Source organism: Chlorocebus sabaeus, chromosome 4 (genome assembly GCF_047675955.1).
Source record: "Chlorocebus sabaeus isolate Y175 chromosome 4, mChlSab1.0.hap1, whole genome shotgun sequence".
Classification (NCBI taxonomy): domain Eukaryota; kingdom Metazoa; phylum Chordata; class Mammalia; order Primates; family Cercopithecidae; genus Chlorocebus; species Chlorocebus sabaeus.
The window spans coordinates 22137588-22158126 of NC_132907.1; the positions used below are offsets into that span (position 1 = coordinate 22137588).

General features: G+C 36.6%; 1 protein-coding gene across 6 annotated transcripts in view; it reads left to right on the forward strand.

The window, feature by feature from the left end:
* Positions 1-20539, forward strand: part of GFM2 (GTP dependent ribosome recycling factor mitochondrial 2) — a 48622-nt gene that overhangs the window by 24049 nt on the left and 4034 nt on the right. For 5 of the 6 annotated variants that reach the window (XM_073014677.1, XM_007975318.3, XM_073014678.1 and 2 more), the window contains 9 exons: positions 3315-3395; positions 4787-4935; positions 6283-6423; positions 6508-6607; positions 8249-8438; positions 12430-12506; positions 15400-15538; positions 19663-19842; positions 20025-20140. In XM_073014677.1, coding sequence (XP_072870778.1) covers positions 3315-3395; positions 4787-4935; positions 6283-6423; positions 6508-6607; positions 8249-8438; positions 12430-12506; positions 15400-15538; positions 19663-19842; positions 20025-20140 — 1173 coding nt within the window. Of the gene's footprint in view, positions 1-3314; positions 3396-4786; positions 4936-6282; positions 6424-6507; positions 6608-8248; positions 8439-12429; positions 12507-15399; positions 15539-19662; positions 19843-20024; positions 20141-20254; positions 20373-20539 lie in introns of those variants that run through there. The other variant, XM_007975346.3, reaches the window with a different exon arrangement.

Genomic DNA, 20539 nt, shown 5'->3' on the forward strand with positions numbered 1-20539 from the left:
ATTTTATGACGTTGCTCAACATTGTTGGAACTTTATCCATGTTGCTATGTGTATAGTCTATTCATTTCAATCTTGTATATTGTTCTAACATATGATTTTACCACACTTGATTGGGTGTTCTCCTGTGGATGGGCTTTGAGGTTGTGCTGTTACAAACAATGTGGCTATGAACATTTTTGTATCTATCTCCTTGTGCACATGGGCAATAGTTTCTTTAGTATTAAACTAAGGAGTAGCATTGCTAGGTCAAAGGATATGCATGTCTTTTACTTTTCATCAGATGTCAAATTATTTAGAAAATTTTAAAACTGTCAATTTTATAGTTGGTATATAGCTCTGGACCTCATCCACCTTTAAAATTATAATGGAAAATAGCAAGATTGTTAATATTTGTAATATTTATATTATATTGTTAGTATATATGGCAATAAGTAAACCTTAAATACATTTCTTGAATATTATGGTAGAGAAAAATGTTGGAATCTGAGCCCTTGATTTTTCACTTCTAAATTGAATTGGTCCAAATAAATTCTGTCAGCATTAATTTTTTTTTCACTCATCTTTTGTATGTAGTTTTTTTTTTTTTGAAGTATAGTCATGTACTTCATGATGACATTTTAGTCAAGAACAGACCACATGAATGTTGACAGTGCTATAAGATTGTAATACCATATTTTCCTGTACCTTTTCTATGTTGAGATACACAAATACTTACCGTTGTGTTACAGTTGCCTACAGTATTCAGTGCAGCAACATGCTATATGGATTTGTAGCCTAGGAGCAATAGAATATAGCCTTGGTGTAAAAGCAGGCGATACCGTCTAGGTTTCTAAGTACACTCTATGATGTTGGTAGAATGATGAAATTGCCTAACACCACATTTCTCCGAACTTATACCTGTCACTAACTGATGCCTGACTGTATGTAGTAATCATTGCAACTTTATCATTAACATAATAATTATTATTGTTGTTACTGAGTCAGTGAGGGCCTACTATATGCTAGGTTAAGTGCTTTATGTATACTTTTTAATTTAACCTTTACAAGAACCTTATATTGTCTGCATTTTACAGGTGGGGAAACAGCAGCTCAAATGCTTAAATAAGTTGTCACACAGCTAATAAAGTGGCTGAGCTAGAATCTGAACCCAGGTTAATCTCAGTTTAGAGCTAAAGCTCTTACCTGTTTTGTTATACTGCTTTTTTAATTTGGGGAGCATAGAAAATATAAAAGTGGAACCGACGTTTATTAATAATTCATTCCTCTTTGAGTTTTTTTGTGTTGTTTTAATACAGAAGAACTATAAGAATAAACTTAAGAAGGATCTTGTAATCTAGTTGAGGAGCCAACACACACTTGCCCATATCTCATGGTCTTCTAGGATGTGACAGGATGTGACAGAAATCTCAGAAAATCTGAGACTGTCAGTAGCTAATCATATGCTGATTATAAGAAACACATAAGTATGTATACAATTTACAGAATAAGACTACTTCACACCCATTAGGATGCCTACTGTCAAAAACAGAAAATAGGTGTTGGCAAAGATGTGGAGAATTATAACCTTGTGCACTGTTGGTAGGAATGTAAATGTTGCACCCACTATGGAAAACAGTGTGGTGATTCCTCAAAAAATTAAATATGGAGTTACTGTATTACTCAACATTTCCGCTTTTTGGGTATGTACTCAAAAGAATTGAAAATAGAGTCTCAAAGAGATATTTGCACATGCACGTTCCTAGCAGCATTCTTCAAAATAAGCCAAAAGGTAGAAGCAACCCAAATCCATGGATCCAGAGTAATCAGATTCAGAGACAGAAAGTAGAATGGTAGTTGCTATGGGCTGGGGAAGGGCAGAGAGAATAGAATGTTGTTTAATTAATGTGTATGGAGTTTGTTTTGAAAGTTGAAAAGAGTTCTGGAGATTTATTGTGCAATAATGTGAAAGTACTTAACACTACTGAACTGTACAAGAGTACAATGGTCCGGGCGCAGTGGCTCACGCCTGTAATCCCAGCACTTTGGGAGGCTGAGGGAGGTGAATCACGAGCTCAGGAGTTCGAGACCAGCCTGACCAACATGGTGAAACTCCGTCTCTACTAAAAATACAAAAGAGCCACGCATGGTGGTGCGCGCCTGTAATCCTAGCTACTCAGGAGGCTGAAGCAGGAGAATTGCTTGAGCCCAGGAGGCAGAAGTTGCAGTGAGCCGAGATTGCACCATTGTACTCCAGCCTAGGTGACAGAACCAGCCTCCATATCAAAAAAAAAAAGCACAATGGCAATTTTTATGTTCTATATATTTTGCCACAATTTAAAATTTTCCTTTAAATTAGTGAATAAGATTAATGTGGAATAGAATCAACTTCCAATATTGAAGGTGCACAGTAATAATAGCTAATACTTATTATACGCTAGTATATATTCTTAAAGCATAATTTGAATTGGTTATTTAATCCTTATAACAGCCTCAAGAAGTAGATACTACTCTGTGAGTTACTGAGGCAGAGAGGTGAAGTAACTTGACCAAAATTTGGACATGCTAGTAGGTGGTGGAACCATTTCTAGGTAGTCCGATTCCAGAAGTTGAGCTTAACCATCACATATAATGCTTTCCAGAAGGATGGTTAGGTGCATTTCTGCTATACTTAATCCTGTTAACAGTGTGGTTTTTTTTACCAAGTTTGAATGTTTTGCTCCCTTGTACTGTTAACACACTTTTGAAGCTGTTTTATTAGTCAGCTGAATGATCCCATTTCGTATAGGCGGATGGTTATGAAAAGAATGTGAAATAGACTATTGCATTTTTATTATTGAAATATTGCCTATGCCTCCCTTCCCTAATATAAATGTATTTCTTCAGTGCAGAATTACAGCAACATTAATTATTTTAGTTTGACAGACTTGGGAGATCTGGTGAACATTCAGATATTAGAGGAAAACCAGATGAAACTTTTTTATAATCTAAAACCTCCAAATTTATCTTAAAAAGGCCAATCCATTGTATGTACTTTCATTGTAAGTTGCACGTTTTCTTTGATTTGAGCACACTGATAGCACTTAATTAAGATGCTTTATCAAGCTCTGACTTTCTGTGAATTTAGGAAACTCCTAATAGTATCTTTAGTTTTCCATTTCCTTTCCTTTCAAAGAAAAACATTTTTCTTTATCTCGTTAGAAGAAGTGAAGAGTTGCCTGGCCTGGATAAGGTAGCTGTCTTGAAATATTTGAATATTGTCTGTTTATGGGGTTTGGACAAGTTAATAGTTATGAAGATAAATGCAAGTTATAGAACTCTAGAACCTTTCTTTATAGGTTGCAGATTTGGATGATGAATTTGCTGACTTGGTTTTAGAAGAATTTAGTGAAAATTTTGATTTGTTACCAGCTGAAAAGGTAAATTTTATTATTCAATAGCTTTGGCAAAATGTTACTAATTGGATGTAGTTTGATTTCTCTGCCTTTGATGTGTGTGCATTTTTTTTTTAAACTTTGCATATTGTTAGAAAGCGGTAAGTTTTAAGTTGGGAGAAACATTAAGTTAAAGTCACTACTAATACAATACTTAATGGCAGTGATTTATTAGTTTCACACATACTTTACAAAATTAAAAATTGAATCTGTTTAACTTCTATTGAGTGAGCATCAGTTAACTACTCATTCTCTGTAGTCTTTTCATCCTGATAATTCCTCTAAGGATGTTAAGGGAAATCACAGAAAGTTTGTATTAAAATTTACTGTTGTTTCAGGCTACTACAATGATCATTTTTCTCAGAGCATTGTTTTCTGAATCTTTTTAAATTTTTTATTGAAACTCATTACAGTTCTTTGTTTTTGTCTTTTGACATACAGTAAGCCAGAGAAGAGGCAATTAAAATATTGATAGTAATTGAATTATGACAGATTTCTTGAAGGAAACGCTGTTTTGTTCTGCCAGGGACATTCCCCATGAATTTGGCAAATTTACTGTTTATTTTTCTTTATGAAACATAAGAATTGCCAAGCAAAGTGTTTCTAAGTAATAATCTGTAAAATTAGCCAAAGATGAGCCTAGCAAATTCACTTAGTATTCATTAATTAAAAACACAAGAGCTGAAACATATTTTTGAGCCACTCATAAGTTAGAATGAAAGTGATTTTTTCTTTTGAATGAAATGTCAGTTTTGAAACTGTTTATTTTTGGATGTTTAAATGTGTTATTTATTGTACCCTATCTTCACATAGTATGATTTCTGTTTTCAGAGAGCTCACAATCTAAAGTAGGATTGACCCACCAATAATACCTTGCAAACACACTCAAGCTTTTCTGGTTTTTTGAAATCTTTCTAAAAATTTTCCTACTTGGATTTCTCATTTTTCCATTGGATTTTGTTTAATATGGATTTAATTTAATTGAAGAAATGGTAACTCAGATTTATATATTTTATTTATGACCAGTTTCTCTGTTAGACTATCAAGGTTAAATCATAAGTATGTTAATTAATTTAGTCAAGAAATATTTTTGAGCACCTATTTTAACCATTTTTCTCGTTTCTGGGGATTTAGCAGTATTTCCAGGGGTAATGCTCATATGGATTTTACGTTCTAGCGAATGGGAGACAGATAAACTAATAAATATCTAACATGCTGGGTACTGATTAGTGTTAAAAAGAAAAACTAGGCCAACAAAATGATGGAGGTGTGGTGAGGAGTGCTGTGTACATGGCTGGTTAGAGAAAACCTCTAATTTTGAGCTTCTGGCCAAGACCAGAACACAAAATAAATGCTCATTTGTATCTGCTTTGTAGCTACAGACTGCAATACATAGAGTGACACTAGCTCAGACAGCAGTGCCTGTGCTTTGTGGAAGTGCCCTGAAAAACAAAGGGATACAGCCCTTGTTAGATGCTGTTACTGTGTACTTGCCTTCACCTGTAGAGCGTAATTATGAATTTCTGTAAGTATGCAGTCACATATATTAAAATTCTATAGCTTTGAAGAAACAAGTAGGCAAATATTTTTATGAAAAGTAATTAAATCACCATTTTTGAATAATAATGGTGAGCGTTATTGCAAATGATATAATAAGGAACCATAGTAATTTTTGCTTGAAAGGAACATTTTTCATCTCTTGTAAAAAGAGATATCTTACAGATAGAGCTAAGAGGTATGTCTTTTCACTGTGTAAAAGTTTAAGTGTTGACCCTGCCATCTTAGTCTTAGAAAAGTGATATCCTGGGGATGTTTGTTAAATATTCTGTAGTTATATTTATATTCATCTAGATTTCAGGATTTTTCATAAGCTCAGAATATTTTGTGGCTATAAAGAAAGGTCATTGTTTTACCCCTATTGTCACTAAAAACTTTGTACTTAAGTAGTAAGTCCTTTAAAATCTGAGTAAGCAATGTGTAAAATGGCAGAGAAATGGACTTTAATTATCTTAATTCTGACATTAATAACTTTCATACCTCTCAATTGAAGAGGCATGATGGTGAAGAGCACAGGCTTTGTACTATTGGATTTAAATCCTAGCTCTTCCAAGTTGCTTAATATCTCATCTATCAAATGCAAAGAACAGGACCCATCTCATGGTGTTCTTATAAGAATTAAATGATTTGTGAAGCACAAAGAACAGTGCCTGGTATAGTAAGCTCTATATTAGTATTATTAAAGTTAAAAATTGGAGGGAATGGGAATAAGATTGGAGAAGTTCTGTCACAGAAGTGTTTAAACTACTTTAAGGTAGGAACTCCTTTGAAACTAATGAAAATATGGAGCTCTCCTTAGATGCACAAAATTTGGCAATTGCAGGAGAACTGAATTCTAAAACTTATCAGTGATCACCAGTTTAAGAACATCATTCTATTGTGAGTGTTGGTTATGTGAACAATTTCAAGTTTATAGTATAGATTTTTATGGTTATGTAATGAACAGAAAGTGGAAGGAGAGCATAAAAGCAATAATTGGAAAGTACCTGTTTATTTACCCTGTGCTGATTTCTTGATAAGTGGTGTAATATTCCCAGGTATAGTCTTCATGCAGAGAGCTCTTGGCAATGAAATTATTCGCAAATAGAGGTGATATTTGGAAGATAAGCTATTATTTTTAGTTTTGAGGAATTAATGGTAAGATCTCCATTGAGTAATTTAGTCAATGGAAAAAGAGAGTTATGTAACAAAGACATTTAGTGGCTCTAAGTAGCTCTACTGGAAGAAAAAAGAGATCTTTGGGGACATTAAGGATAAGTTTCTGCAGTTATGGGAAGTATATTTTATAGGACTTTTTGGAATGTTTATTTTCTAGGCAGTGGTATAAGGATGACTTATGTGCATTGGCATTTAAAGTTCTCCATGACAAGCAGCGAGGACCACTGGTTTTTATGCGCATTTACTCAGGCACAATAAAACCCCAGTTGGCCATTCATAATGTTAATGGAAACTGCACGTAAGTAGAAGCTTGGGTTACTTTATAAAACTGTACTCATTTCTTTAAAAATACTTTTACTAATATAAAATCATGATTTTACAGGGAGAGAATAAGTCGTCTGCTTTTGCCGTTTGCTGACCAACATGTAGAAATCCCTTCACTGACTGCTGGTAACATTGCTTTGACTGTTGGGCTTAAACATGTAAGTGACCAAATGATTTCTCTAGGAAATAATAGCTTAAATGTTTAATTACAAGTAAGCAACTTGTAATATCAAAAACCCATAAACAATCCAAATGTCCCTCAATAGTAGAATAAAGAATATTGTGGCATATATATCAACATGGCTGAATCTCATACATTTACTAGGAAGAAAAGTAAATTACAGAAGACCACAGACAGGATGGATTGTGTTCATATAAAGTTGAAATCCAAGTAAAATAGCATACTGTTTATAGGTATTTATGTATATACATATATGTGTGTTTTAAGTTTATATAAAATATTGTTTTGTTCCCATTGGGTTTATTCCTATCTTGAGCATTGCAGAAAATTTCACCTAGACTTACAACTGATCAGGTAATAACAAGTTGTTTTGTTAGTGAAGGCGCCATGAGAGCAAGGATTTTTGTCTTTTTTGTTCACTGCTCTACAGTCCATAGATCAGTGCTTGCATAATAGTAGACATTCCATAGATAACTGTAGGATAAATAAATGAAAATACTTATGCTGTATTTATTTTTGATGGGTTAAAACTAAGGATAGTTCATTTATATGGATTAAATAAAGTATAATTTTCTCGTTAACCTTTATGTAGTAAACATTGTTGTTTTAAACATTTTAACTCTTCATGATTAGTTTCAAGTTTGAAAATCCTTCAGTAGCGCGGTGGCTCACGCCTGTAATCCCAGCACTTTGGGAGGCCGAGACAGGCGGATCACGAGGTCGGGAGATTGAGACCATCCTGGCTAACACGGTGAAACTCCGTCTCTACTAAAAATACCAAAAAAAAAAAATTAGCTGGGTGTAGTGGCGGGCGCCTGTAGTCCCAGCTACTTGGGAGGCTGAGGCAGGAGAATGGCGTGAACCCGGGAGGCGGAGCTTGCAGTGAGCCAAGATCGGGCCTGGGCGACTGAGCAAGACTCCGTCTCAAAAAAAAAAAAAAAAAAAAATCCTTCAATAGAAAATTCCTATTTCCTATTTGACTGGTTACTGGACTTCTAGCATTGGAATGTCCCCTCTATCTCCCTGAAGGCAGGAGCTCCTTGTATATATTTGAAGGAGCTCTACAAATACGTTGGGACTATTGTTCTTCTAGTAGGATTGTTTTTACAGAGAAAGAAACTGGCACAGAACTTCACAATATAAAAGTTTAAAAGTGAAATTATAGTTTTTAAAAGATAGCTGGGCTCTACATGCAAGCCAGCAATCTGCACAGTTAAGGGTGTTCTGGTTAATTATTTTAGTTAATAGGAGATTTTCTGTAAAAAAGAATAAATTCTTATGGGTGGTAGAACACTCTAATGAACTGCTCCCTAAGCTGTCTTGTCATGATTGAAAATTTAGGAAAGTACATTTGTTTTGCCAAATAATTTTGGATGTGTATGTGTGTGTGTTTTATTGTTTGTTAGAATTTATTACAATAATATTTTGGATAGAATTCTTATGCAAGTTAAATTAGCTTTACTTACGCAGTTATTAATGAGCTTTTTGAATTTTATTTCTCTTTTAAGTTCTGATGAAAAGAAAGTGCCACAAAAAAAATTCTTATATTGTGATTCTTGGTGGAGATGAGCGCTTGCTAAATGCCACTTTTGTTCCAAGTCATCTTGTTTGCTTGCAGACTGCCACTGGAGACACCATTGTCTCATCCAAGTCCAGCGCATTAGCTGCAGCTCGTAGAGCCGAAAGGGAGGGAGAAAAGAAGCACAGACAAAACAATGAAGCAGAGAGAGTTTTATTGGCTGGAGTGGAGATTCCAGAACCTGTTTTCTTCTGTACCATAGAACCCCCGTCAGTGTCTAAGCAGCCAGGTATAAATGGTCCTAGTGTGTCAACTAATTAGTGCTCTGATAATTTATATAAAATAGTTACAATATACCCTCAAGAGATTTCTTATGTGATTGAGGTCAATTTTATCTGAATATATTGGTAAACATTTCCTGTGGTGTGTCTTGTTTTTTAAGATGTTTCCATTTTTACAAATGCCTTCATTTTTTTCTCTTCTTATTTCTTGGCCATTCTTCTCATATTCTTCCTTACTCTTGTAGTGCTATCTATGGGATTCTAAGTAACTGGTCTTAGAACTGCCCTTCTAGTATATTAGATTAGACAGTAACTGATTCATAACCCATTCAGTTTCTCATCATCATGTATAAAAATGCTGTTTTACCTTGTTTTCTACCTCAACCTCTAGAACTCAATGAAGAAATTTGTATACTGTGGATAACTTCGTTTGAACTTTCGTTAGTTACTTTGTTCTTTAGCATTTTAGCTCAGATTTTTTCAGTGGCTTCTCATTACTTCTAGCACACACCCAAACTCTTTAGTGTGGTATGTAAAGCCCATGATTCCAATTATAATTTCCAATTAGATTTGGTTACATATAGCAGAAAACCTCCAAATAACAATTGCTTTAATAAGAAAAAAATTTATTTCTCTCTATCTCATAACAGAAACCTTGAATTGGTAGTCAGGGATTAGAGTGGCTCCACAGTGTTGTCAGGGATCCAGGCTCTAATCTTTTTGTCTTACCTGAGTGCATAATTCCTGCAGCCTCAGGTATCACCTTGGAGTTGCTGACAACAGAAAGGAGTAAGGGGAAGGAAGAAGATATACCCCTTTTCTCTTAAGATTTCTTCTATGTCATTGGCCAGCACTGAGACATATGGCCACCTGTTGCAAGGAAGTCTGGTAAAAGCAGCCTTTTAAGTAGGCGGCAGCGGAGTAGAGTGGAAGGCTGCTAGTCGTCTCTGCCACAGCCTTCTTGTCTGGCTTCATTTATTGAAACTTCCGCCTTCCTTTTGACCCTCTTCTTTAACCCAAAGAAAAATAAAACTATAGTACCTAGCCACACGTTATGCTCCCACAGTAAAGTAATTGTGATTTCCTGAAGATACTGTGCTCTTTTTTGCATCGCTATTTCTTTTCTTCTGTTCTCTCTTGCATTATAATAGTAGCCCATGAACGTACCTGCCTGGAAAACGTTTACCCTTTTTTTTTTTTTTTTTTTTTTGAGACAGAGTCTCGCTCTTGTTACCCAGGCTGGAGTGCAATGGCATGATCTCGGCTCACTACAACTTCTGCCTCCCAAGTTCAGGCGATTCTCCTGCCTCAGCCTCCTGAGTAGCTGGGATTACAGGCATGCGCCACCACTCTTGGCTAATTTTGTATTTTTAGTAGAGACAGGGTTTCTCCATGTTGGTCAGACTGGTCTCAAACTCCCGACCTCAGGTAATCCGCCCACCTTGGCCTCCCAAAGTGCTGGGATTATAGGCGTGAGCCACCGCACCCGGCCCTGTTTACCGTTTCTTTAGGTCTCATCTCAAGCATCACACTTTATGAGGCTCTCACTGAATTCCTATATTAGACTGTTTAAGGACAAACCTTCTGGTTCTAGAGGTGGCATTAGAAGCTCTTTTTCCTTTGAAAACAAGTTGGACTCACAGATTATAGGAGAAAAAAAGCAGTCTCTGTTGCCTCCCCTTGTCTTCCTGAGGACCCTGTGGGGAGAAAGAAGGAAGATCCCTAGCCCAGTAGAGGTTACAGTTGCTCACCTCCCCAGATGGAGTTCACATGAAAGAAATCTGAGTATAGATGTAAGACAGCCCCCCAGTACTGAAGGAAACCAAAACTGAGTCTTTTTGTGTCCACTTTGCTGAAGGAACAGCATTTAAGTTAAAAAGGGCCTAACAGCAGTTTTTCTGTTACTTTAAATGCTCTGAGGCCAGTTAGGTATAGTTTTTACTCTAGTGGAAAAGGATCAGGTGATGATGAATCTGGCTGCCTAATTATCAAACTTAACCAAGCTGGTTATATCAGGAGTGACCAGGCACTTAAGAGCAGGGGCTGCCCAAGCAAAGTAACCCATGGATTCTTTGAAATATGTTTGAGAGTCATTTTATATTTCAGATGCAGCATGAGCACCTAAATTCAAATTGTGGGCTTGCAGTTACATTGCACCAGCCAGTTTTGCACCTGAGAATTTAAGCCTTTAACTACTTTAGGAGAAAAAGTTTGGTATCCAAAGTCTCATTAATGGGCATTAGCTTAGGGGTCCTGAGCCCCCAAGAGGAAGGGATTTACCAAAGCTCCCTTACATAGACTTCTTTCAGGCAGATCTACATGTTTCTTTTTCTGTGCTTTTATTGTACTTACCCCATAGTCTGGTTATAACCCTTGATATCTGTTACAGTGCTAACATTGTAAATATTTTTAAATGAATTTATTTTACAGTAAAGTTATTTTTTCCGAAAGTCACTTAGTGTCATACACATGTACTGTCTTTGAGTATCTGTATGTGCTTAAAATAAAATATTATCTACAATAATGCCTCTTGACCTTGAACATGCATACACATCTCTTGGGATTCTCGTCAAAATGTAGACTCTGACTCAGTAGGTCCAGAACCTAAGATTCTGCATTTCCGTCAGACTCCAGGTGTTATCAGTGTTGCTGGTCCTTGGTGCCCACTTTGGGATGTCAGGGGTCTAGAACAGTATTGTCCAGTAGAAATATAATGTGATCTACATATATAATGTAAAATTTTTTTATAGCCACAGCAAACAAACTGTTGAAATAAGTTTTCATAGTATATCAAAATATTATTTCAGCATATAATCAATATTAAAATGTATTGCTGAGATATTTTACATTCTTTTTTTCATGGTAAGTCTTGGAAGCCTGGTGTTTATTTTACATTTACAGCACTTGGCAGTTAATAACATTAATACCTCCAAATGGCTAGTGGTTACCATTTGGATAGTGTGGGTCTAAAATGCCTGGTTTGTATACCTAAGATACTTTGAATGTGTGACTGATAAGGTTAGCTCATTAATCCAGTGCTCAGCTCTTTTCTTTAGCTATACTTTGTGGAACTTCTAACATATTTCTTTTATAAAAAGAGGTAGAGTATACTTATCAGTTAATTGAGTGTATTAAAATATCACTTTAGATGGCATACTTAATGCCATCTAAAATATTCATTATTTTCTCTGTGGTTGTGATAATTCATCATCATAGAGTTATACTAGTACCTGTTTATTCATGATGTAATTTTAGCCTCCTTTTGGCACTTCATTATTGCCAGTTTTTCTGAAGGCATTTTACTTTTTTGTCAGCTCCTAAATTGATCTTTGGAAAATATAATCAGATGATGTTACTGTTCCTTTTAAAACCTTTTCAGTGGCTTCGCAGTGCGAACTGAAACTTTTCACCATGGCCTACGAGACCTTACATGATATGATCCCTGCCACACATCTCCTTCCTCATCTGATGCTATTCTTCCTTTTGTCCACTGATCTCTAGCTGCTAGTTTTCTTGCTCTTTTTCCCAACAGCACATTGTTCCTTGTATAGCCATTCCCTCTATCTGGGATTCCTTTTCTTCAGGATTTTGCTTATAGTTTATTTATTCATTTCTGTCTTTACTTAAATCACCCCGGAGAGGCCTTCCTAGACCACTCAATCTCAAGTAGCCTCCCATCATTATTATGTCAGCTTGTTTTTGTCTCTGCAGTATGTATGGCTGTTTGAAGTTTTCTTTTTTCTTTCTTTCTTTCTTTCTTTTTTTTTTTTTTTGTAAAGACGTGGTTTCGCTATGTTGCTCAGGCTGGTCGCAAACTCCTGGGCTCAAGCGATCCTTCTGCCTCAGCTTCCCAAAGTGCCGGGATTACAGGCGTGAGACACCACACCTGGTTGAAATTTCTTTTTCAAAATTTGTTTGCTTATCCATCTATTTTACCCACTAGACCATATAATTATTTTTAAAAATGAAATGTAAATATAACAGTTGTTTATCCCATAGATTTGGAACATGCATTGAAATGTCTTCAGCGTGAAGATCCAAGTTTGAAAGTGAGGCTAGATCCTGACTCTGGACAAGTAGGTATATTATTGCTTAACTCCAGAAGCCTTTCTATAAGAGTGTGTGTGTGTGTGTGTGTGTGTCTGTCTGTCTGTCTGTCTAAAGCACTGATTAAGTCTATGCTCTGAAAGAAAAGCCTTTTTAAAATTCTCTCATAATACTAATTTCTGTTTTTATGTTGACTATCAAGCTAAATAAGCACATTTTCCTTAATTCTCTATGTAGTTAATTACACTTCACATATATAAACTATTCCCCAACATTTTTTACCCCTCCTGAAGACAGCTTTTTGTGAAATTTTGAAATAAGGTTTAATCAAGACAAAGCCTTGAGCCTTTTATGCTAAGGTTTATAAAAGAAGCATACTAGGAGGATTGGAAGGTGCTTTTGAAGACAGTAAAACACCTAAAATGGGAGAGAAGTGATAGACTACAGTGTAACAATGTGAGAGGAAGTGGAGTTTTAAAGTAGGTGCAGAACTGCACTGTATAATGTAGCACAGTAGAACAGATGTTTTGATTCATCAAGAAAAGATTAAATTACATTCTGCATCCTCTTTTTAGGAGGACAGGGTGATGTTTATATAAGATTTTAGAAGGAGTTTCTTAAAAAGATTATAAATTTGTCTTTAAAAAGGATAAACTGATATAGTTAACCGGGAAAGCATGGAGTACTTTATTTTCCCAAAATGCCAGCCAAATGAGGTAGTAATTTAGTTTAATTGATACTGAAGGGTATGATAATCATAATTAAAACAGAAATGTTTTATTTTTAGAAATCTATTATTTAAATAATCGAAATGTAATCCTAGCACGTTGGGAGGATCGCTTGAGCCCAGGAGTTCAAGACCAGCCAGGGCAACATAAGGAAACCCTGTCTCTACAAAAAAGAAATAAAAATAAAAATTAGCCAGGTGTGATGGCATGCACCTGTGGTCCCAGCGACTCAGGATGCTGAGGTGGGAAGGTTACTTAAGCCTGGGAAGTCAGAGAGGTCAAGGCCACAGTGAGCTATGATCATACCACTGCACTCTAGTCTGGGTGACAGAGCAAGACCCTGTCTTGAAAAAAGTAAGTAAAAATAAATGAGATAAAAACTGGCACTACATTTAAAAATAACAGCAAATAATACACAAATCTACCAAGTAAATAATTAAGTCCCTTTCTCAGTTCCTCCAACTCATTCTGCAGGGTAGCAGAATGAAAACTTGGTGAATAGCCTTTCATAGTTTTATTTATTTTTTTGAGACAGAGTCTCGCTTTGTCGTGCAGGCTGGAATGCAGTGGCGTGATCTCCCGGGTTCAAACAATTCTTCTGCCTCAGCCTCCCGAGTAGCTGGGATTACAGACATGTGCCACCACGCCCAGCTAATTTTGTATTTTTAGTACAGACAGGGTTTCTCCATGTTGGTCAGGCTTGTCTTGAACTCCCAACCTCAGGTGATCCGCCCGCCTTGGCCTCCCAAAGTGCTGGGATTACAGGCGTGAGCCACCGCGCCTGTGCCTTTCACACTTTTTACCCAAACATGTTCTTCTGCTGTGCTGTGTTATGCAGCATAATATATTTTTGTAAGTATATATGTACAGATATCTATAAGCAAGTCATTTTATTTGTATTATTTTACAACTATTTTCCCCAAATAGTTCACTTTGTAACTTAAAGTATAGCAGTCCTATACCAAGTGATTCTTTAAAATTTGTGATTACAGTTTTATTACAGCAAAAGTCTTTAAATTAGGATCAGCCAAAGAGACACATAGAGCGAAGTCTGGGAGGGTTTTAAACCTTTGCAATGCTTCCTTTATCCTCAGGGACATGTTACCCTTCTGGCAGAGTACTGCCAACCAGGGAAGCTCACCCAAACCTTTGGTGGCCAGAATTATTATTAGGGCTTGATCACATACTGTCCATGTCGTTGACCTTTAGTCTCCAGTCCCTTCCACAGATCCAAGCTAATACACTAATACCTTTAGTCTTCATTGGTTCAAAAAAGATAAAAGTCAGTTTCTCCCTCATATGAAGGTTCAAGCTAGTCTGAAGGTTTTGACTGCTTACAAAGCTGTAAAGTGCCCTGGATGGTTGGGAAATGCCCATGTTGTTGGGAAAGATTTTGGAGAAAGGTTCTTCCGCCCATTTACAAGGTATAGCCCTCATTCTCATGTGTCATGACAGTTGCCTACATTTTCGTTAAGAAATGGGCTTTACCCTCCTCTTACAGGCACCACCCAGAAGCTGTCCACATCAATTATATTCATCTTCCACTGGCCAGAAATTTGGCTTTGTGGTTGGGAAATGTTGGTATCTAGCTAAGTGTTGGCATCATTAGTCTTAGCCAAATGCCACTTGCCCAGCAGATAATTTTTTTTTTTTTTTTTTTTTTTGAGACGGAGTCTCGCTCTGTCTCCCAAGCTGGAGTGCAGTGGCCGGATCTCAGCTCACTGCAAGCTCTGCCTCCCGGGTTCACGCCATTCTCCTGCCTCAGCCTCCCGAGTAGCTGGGACTACAGGCACCCGCCACCTCGCCCGGCTAGTTTTTTGTATTTTTTAGTAGAGACGGGGTTTCAACATGTTAGCCAGGATGGGCTCGATCTCCTGACCTCGTGATCCGCCCGTCTCGGCCTCCCAAAGTGCTGGGATTACAGGCTTGAGCCACCATGCCCGGCTGCCCAGCAGATACTTTAACTGTCAAAGAAGGAGGAGAGAATGGCTAAGTAATTCACTTTTTATTGATTCATTATTCCAGTCAGAAAAGTCAAAAGCAATGTTTTGATGTAAGAGCCCCTGGCCAAAAAGAATTACAAAGGAAACTAATTAATGAAAAATAAATATATATTAACATCATACTTTTATATAGTGTTCTGCAATAAATATAATTTACCCTTAATCTTTTATTTCTTTCCTTTGGTAACCAGACTGTTCTGTGTGGTATGGGGGAGTTACATATAGAGATTATTCATGATCGAATCAAGAGGGAATATGGACTGGAGACCTATCTTGGGCCACTCCAGGTGGCATATCGAGAGACCATCCTAAACTCAGTTCGTGCCACAGGTAAAAAGTAAAACATTTAGGATTTGCTTTTTCTCTCTGTCTTTCTCTATTTAGTTGCTTAAAGCAGTGTTCACAGTCACTAATGTCTTCTATCAGAGGAGACGGTTTTTACATATGTGGGGGTTTTTTTTGTTTTTTAAGATTTTGTTTTGAATACAGAAAACCCTATTTCATTATCACCCATAACATCTCCTGGATGACCACTCGTCAACCAAATGTGCTTTTCAGTGGTCATGGAATAGAGTAAGCCATGGAAGTCGACGGCTTGTCCCAGTCCTCACTATCAGAACTAGTCTAAGAATTTGAAGTCAATGTGTTATTTTTACTCTATAAAGTAAAAGTAGAAAGTCAGCTTCAGTACTTAATAAATAGGATTATTCTATGCTGATAGTAATCTTGAGTAGGTATAGTTTTTATACTTTAATTCCCAAATGTAAAAATTCATAATTTTTCTACATATGATTTTAATTTGGTTCCCTTAAGCCAAAAAACATGACAACAATTATTGCTACTCACCCCCAAGAAGAAAATGTGGACAGGTTTGTGGGAAATTGTTTAAAAAAAAAAAAAAAAAAAAAAGACGTTTAGGATAACCAGGTACTTTCAAGCTGCTCATTAGTTTGTGAAAAGTGCTGATGGTTACATTTCACTGAAACTTGAAAAATTAAGCAGAATACAGGAGCAAATAGCATGAGGAGTGCTCTTTCTGGACTGTTTATCTGGAAAAACTAAAAATGCTAGAGAACTCTAAATAACAACTTTTAATATCTGAGCTGACTAGAATGTAATAGAATTTTCCAGAGGTCAAAAAGGAAGCAGGAGTAGTAATCTGGGAAAATTAAGTCAGCAATATAGGCTATAGTTATTCTGGAAGAATCTGTAATCATCTCTAACCTAGTGCTTGAGAGCCATATCCTCATGGAAAGAATTAACTAGGAAAAGTCCTTTCCGCAAAAGCAGAGGGCAAGTAAACTTGCTTGTCTGGCTCTATGGTGAGGGGACAAGGTTTCTGAGAATTTGTAATCATAGGCTTCTGATACAGGTCTTTAACCTAAGTTCATAGAACCAGTGTGCCCTGAAAAACTCCAGACCAAGGAGAACTTAGTTCTTTAATGTAAAGTGCTCATGGCTTGGTAGTATCCCAGGGAACCTGGAGAAAAGGGCTTCTCCAAAGATATCAGTCAACCCAGGCCTCAAAGAAATGCCACACATGGCCAGGCGTGGTGTCTCACACCTATAATCCCACCACTTTGGGAAGCTGAGGTGGGCAGATCACGAGGTCAGGAGTTCAAGACCAGCCTGGCCAACATGGTGACCCCGTTTCTACTAAAAAAACAAAAACTAGCTGGGCATAGTGGTGAGTGCGTGCCTATAATCCCAGCTACTCAGGAGGCTGAGGCAGGAGAATTGCTTGAATCCCAGAGGTGAAGTTGCAGTGAGCTGAGATCCCATCATTACACTCCAGCCCAGGCAACAGAGCGAGACTCCATCTCAAAAAAAAAAAAAAAAGAAAGAACTCCCACACATAAAAGAATATTACTCACAATAAAATTCTCTTTAAATCACAAAACCATGAGAAAAAGCACAATGAGCAAAAAGGCAATAGAAACAATAGATAGTCACACCAGCAAAGGCTTCAGTTATTGGAGTTATGAGATGTAGAATATACAAATACTATCTTTGAAGAAATAAAAGAGGGGATGGAAAGTACAGTTGACCCTTGAACAACATGGGTTTGAAGTATGTGTGCAGGTCCAATTATACATGGATTATTGTCCTGCCTCTGCCATCCCTGAGACAGCAAGCCAAACCCCTCCTTTTCTTACTCCTCAGGCTACTCAATGCAAAGATGACAAGGATAAAGACCTTTATGATGTTCTACTTTTACTTAGTAAATATATTTTCTCTTAGATTTTCTTGGTAACATTTTTTTTTCTAGTTTATTTTAAAAATACAATATAAAATACATATAACGTGTTAATTGACTATTTATTGGTAAGACTGACTTCCTGTTAACAGTATTCTATAGTAGTTAAGTTTCAGGGGATTCAAAATTTACACATGGATTTTTGACTGCATAGGGATTTGGCACCCCTAGCCACCACATTGTTCAAGGGCCACTTGTGTTAGTAATGAACAAGAAATTATCAAAACTAGGTGCAACGGACATGATCTCTCACATATGTGGAATTTCTAAAAGTCGAACTTGCAGAACAGCAGAATGATGGCTACCAGAGGCTGAGGGTTGGAAAGCTGGGGAAAGGAGAGATGTTGATGAAGTGGGGTACGGAGTTTCAGTTGGACAGGAGAAATAGGTTCTCATGATCTATTACACAGCACAGTGACTATAGTTAATAATGTATACTTTAGATCTTCTTAGTACAAAGAAATAAGTTTTTTGACATGATAGATGTGTAAATTTGCCTGCTTTTTATCATTCCACGAAGTATACATGTATTGAAAGATCACAAACCCCATAAATATATACAATTATTTGTTAATTAAAAATGAAATAAAACATTAAAAAGGATAATGGAATATCATGCTATGTGTGAGAGAGAAAATGGTCAAAAAATGATGGTGAGGGGGGTATATAAGGACACAGGAACCAGCTTGAAGAGACTCTGCTGGCCAAATCTGGATTAATTTGAATACCAAGATAAGTATAGACCATTGTGAAAAAATAATTTCTAAGTTCATACTTAGAATAATACATAGATAAATAGGGAAGAAGAGGGAGGGTTATTCCTTATAGTGGAATACCAAGTGCTGACTGTTAGATGTTGGGGAGTAGGGCTGGAATCGGAAAACAGTCCAGACAACTCTCACAAACATGTGGAACAAAAAAATTGCCATATACATATAGCATAACAAATTCAAAATGAAGCAGAAGTAAACTATTGCTTAGTGATACATGCATATGTGATGTAACACTAAAGAAAATAATGAGGATAATATATGATAGTGGTTGCTTCAGAAGGCATCTAGATATTGGTAATACTCTGTTTCTTTAGTAGTTTTAGGTTTCATGAATGCTCATTTTTAGCTTGTACATAAATTATGTGTATAGTTACTCATATATAAACATGTATATTTATATATAAACACGTATATATTGAGACAATGTCTTGTTCTGTTGAGCAGGCTGGCATACAATGGCAAGATCTTAGCTCACTGCAGCCTTGAACTCCTGGGCTCCAGCAATCGTCCCACCTTAGCCTCCCAAGTAGCTAGGGCTACAGGTGTGCAGTACTACACCCGGCTAATTTTTATTATTTTTTTACAGAGACAAGAGTCTTGCTGTATTGCCCAGTATAGTCTCAAATTCCTGGCCTCAAGTAATCCTCCCACTTTGGCTTCCCAAAGTGCTGGGTGGGATTACAGGTGTGAGCCACCACACCTAGGCCTGTATAATTTTAAATAGAAAATGTTTCACAGTATAAACGTGAGCTTGAAGAGGAATTATGAAGAATTATAGACTATAATTCTTAGTTTTGAATTTGGGCCATGAGTTAGTGCATTACATGGCCCCTCACATAAATACGGCATAGTTCTGTTTTAGTAAAATATTGGAGATTGTTGGTTGTTGGCAAATAAGAGATACTGTTTTCAATCTTACCAAAAACATTTTACTAGTTTTTGGGGAAAGAAATAGTAAACAGTAAGTGCATAAAGTATTGCTGGAAAAATACGCAATGTAAAACTTGTGGGTTGTCAGGATTTAGAGTTAATTTTCATTAGCTTACCTTTTGTACTTTTAAAGGTTTTATCATTTAATTTTTATTTAAAAGTTTGTAACTAAAAGGATTGCAGTCACCTACAAGACATTTTGAAAAGTTTAAAAGTATAATCTTCATAACATGTGCCTCAGCATACCTTAATGTTAAAATAGGTGATACAGAGCAGGTTTTTAACATTGATCAACATAGAAGCAGATGCTTTGTTGGTAGAGCTCTTTACTCTGATTTTTATACTGTATTTAGTGCCTTTCCCATAGTTAATATTCTCTCCCACTTTATCTTGTATGAGACCCTGAGCTTGTTGATGATAATTTTGCTGTTTTTATAGCACCTTGATACCTTTCCAGAATTAATTCTGAGGTACCATATTCAATTTGTTTACAGATACATTAGATAGAACTTTAGGAGACAAAAGGCATCTGGTGACCGTAGAAGTGGAAGCAAGGCCAATTGAAACATCGTCTGTTACGCCAGTGATTGAGTATGCTGAAAGTATCAGTGAAGGCCTTTTGAATGTCTCCCAAGAGGCCATTGAAAGTGGAATTCACAGCGCATGCCTCCAAGGTAAGGCACTCAGATGAGAGTAAGCATTAGTATCACACTCAACTATTTAATCACTCCTTATATTATAATATTTCAGTCTTTTTCCTAACTTTGTTAGTGTTTTCTCCCTATTCCTTTGCACTTCTCATTACTTCTCAATACACATCGAGCATAGTATGATACAATTTTTTTCCCTTGTCTAGGACCATTGCTTGGATCCCCAGTTCAAGATGTAGCAATTACTTTACATTCCCTGACAATTCATCCTGGTACCTCCACAACTATGATTTCTGCCTGTGTCTCAAGATGCGTGCAAAAGGTATAGAACTATCCTAATCTTTATGGCTTTCAGGTGACTCTTCTGAGTATAGTACCACTGATCTTGCAGACAGCTGTGTTTACAGAGCCTTATCTTGTGTCTTTGCCTCCTCAGCCTTGTGGTCAACAAGAGTTCTTATCATGGAGAAACTTTTGATTTCTTGATCACCAGGCTTTTATTTCAAAGAGGATCTTAGAAATTACTATCTAACATGGATTGCTATTGGAATATACTCTGATAAAGAGGCAAGCTTCCTGAAGTGGCATTTCTGCTTTCCCCATCCCTGACAGACAGCTATTAGAGGCAAGCATGGTAGGTTTGACTGGAAGACAGATCTGAGGCTAGCTTGGCCCAAGATGGACTGTAATCTAAAGAACATTAAAGATCCAATATTGGTTC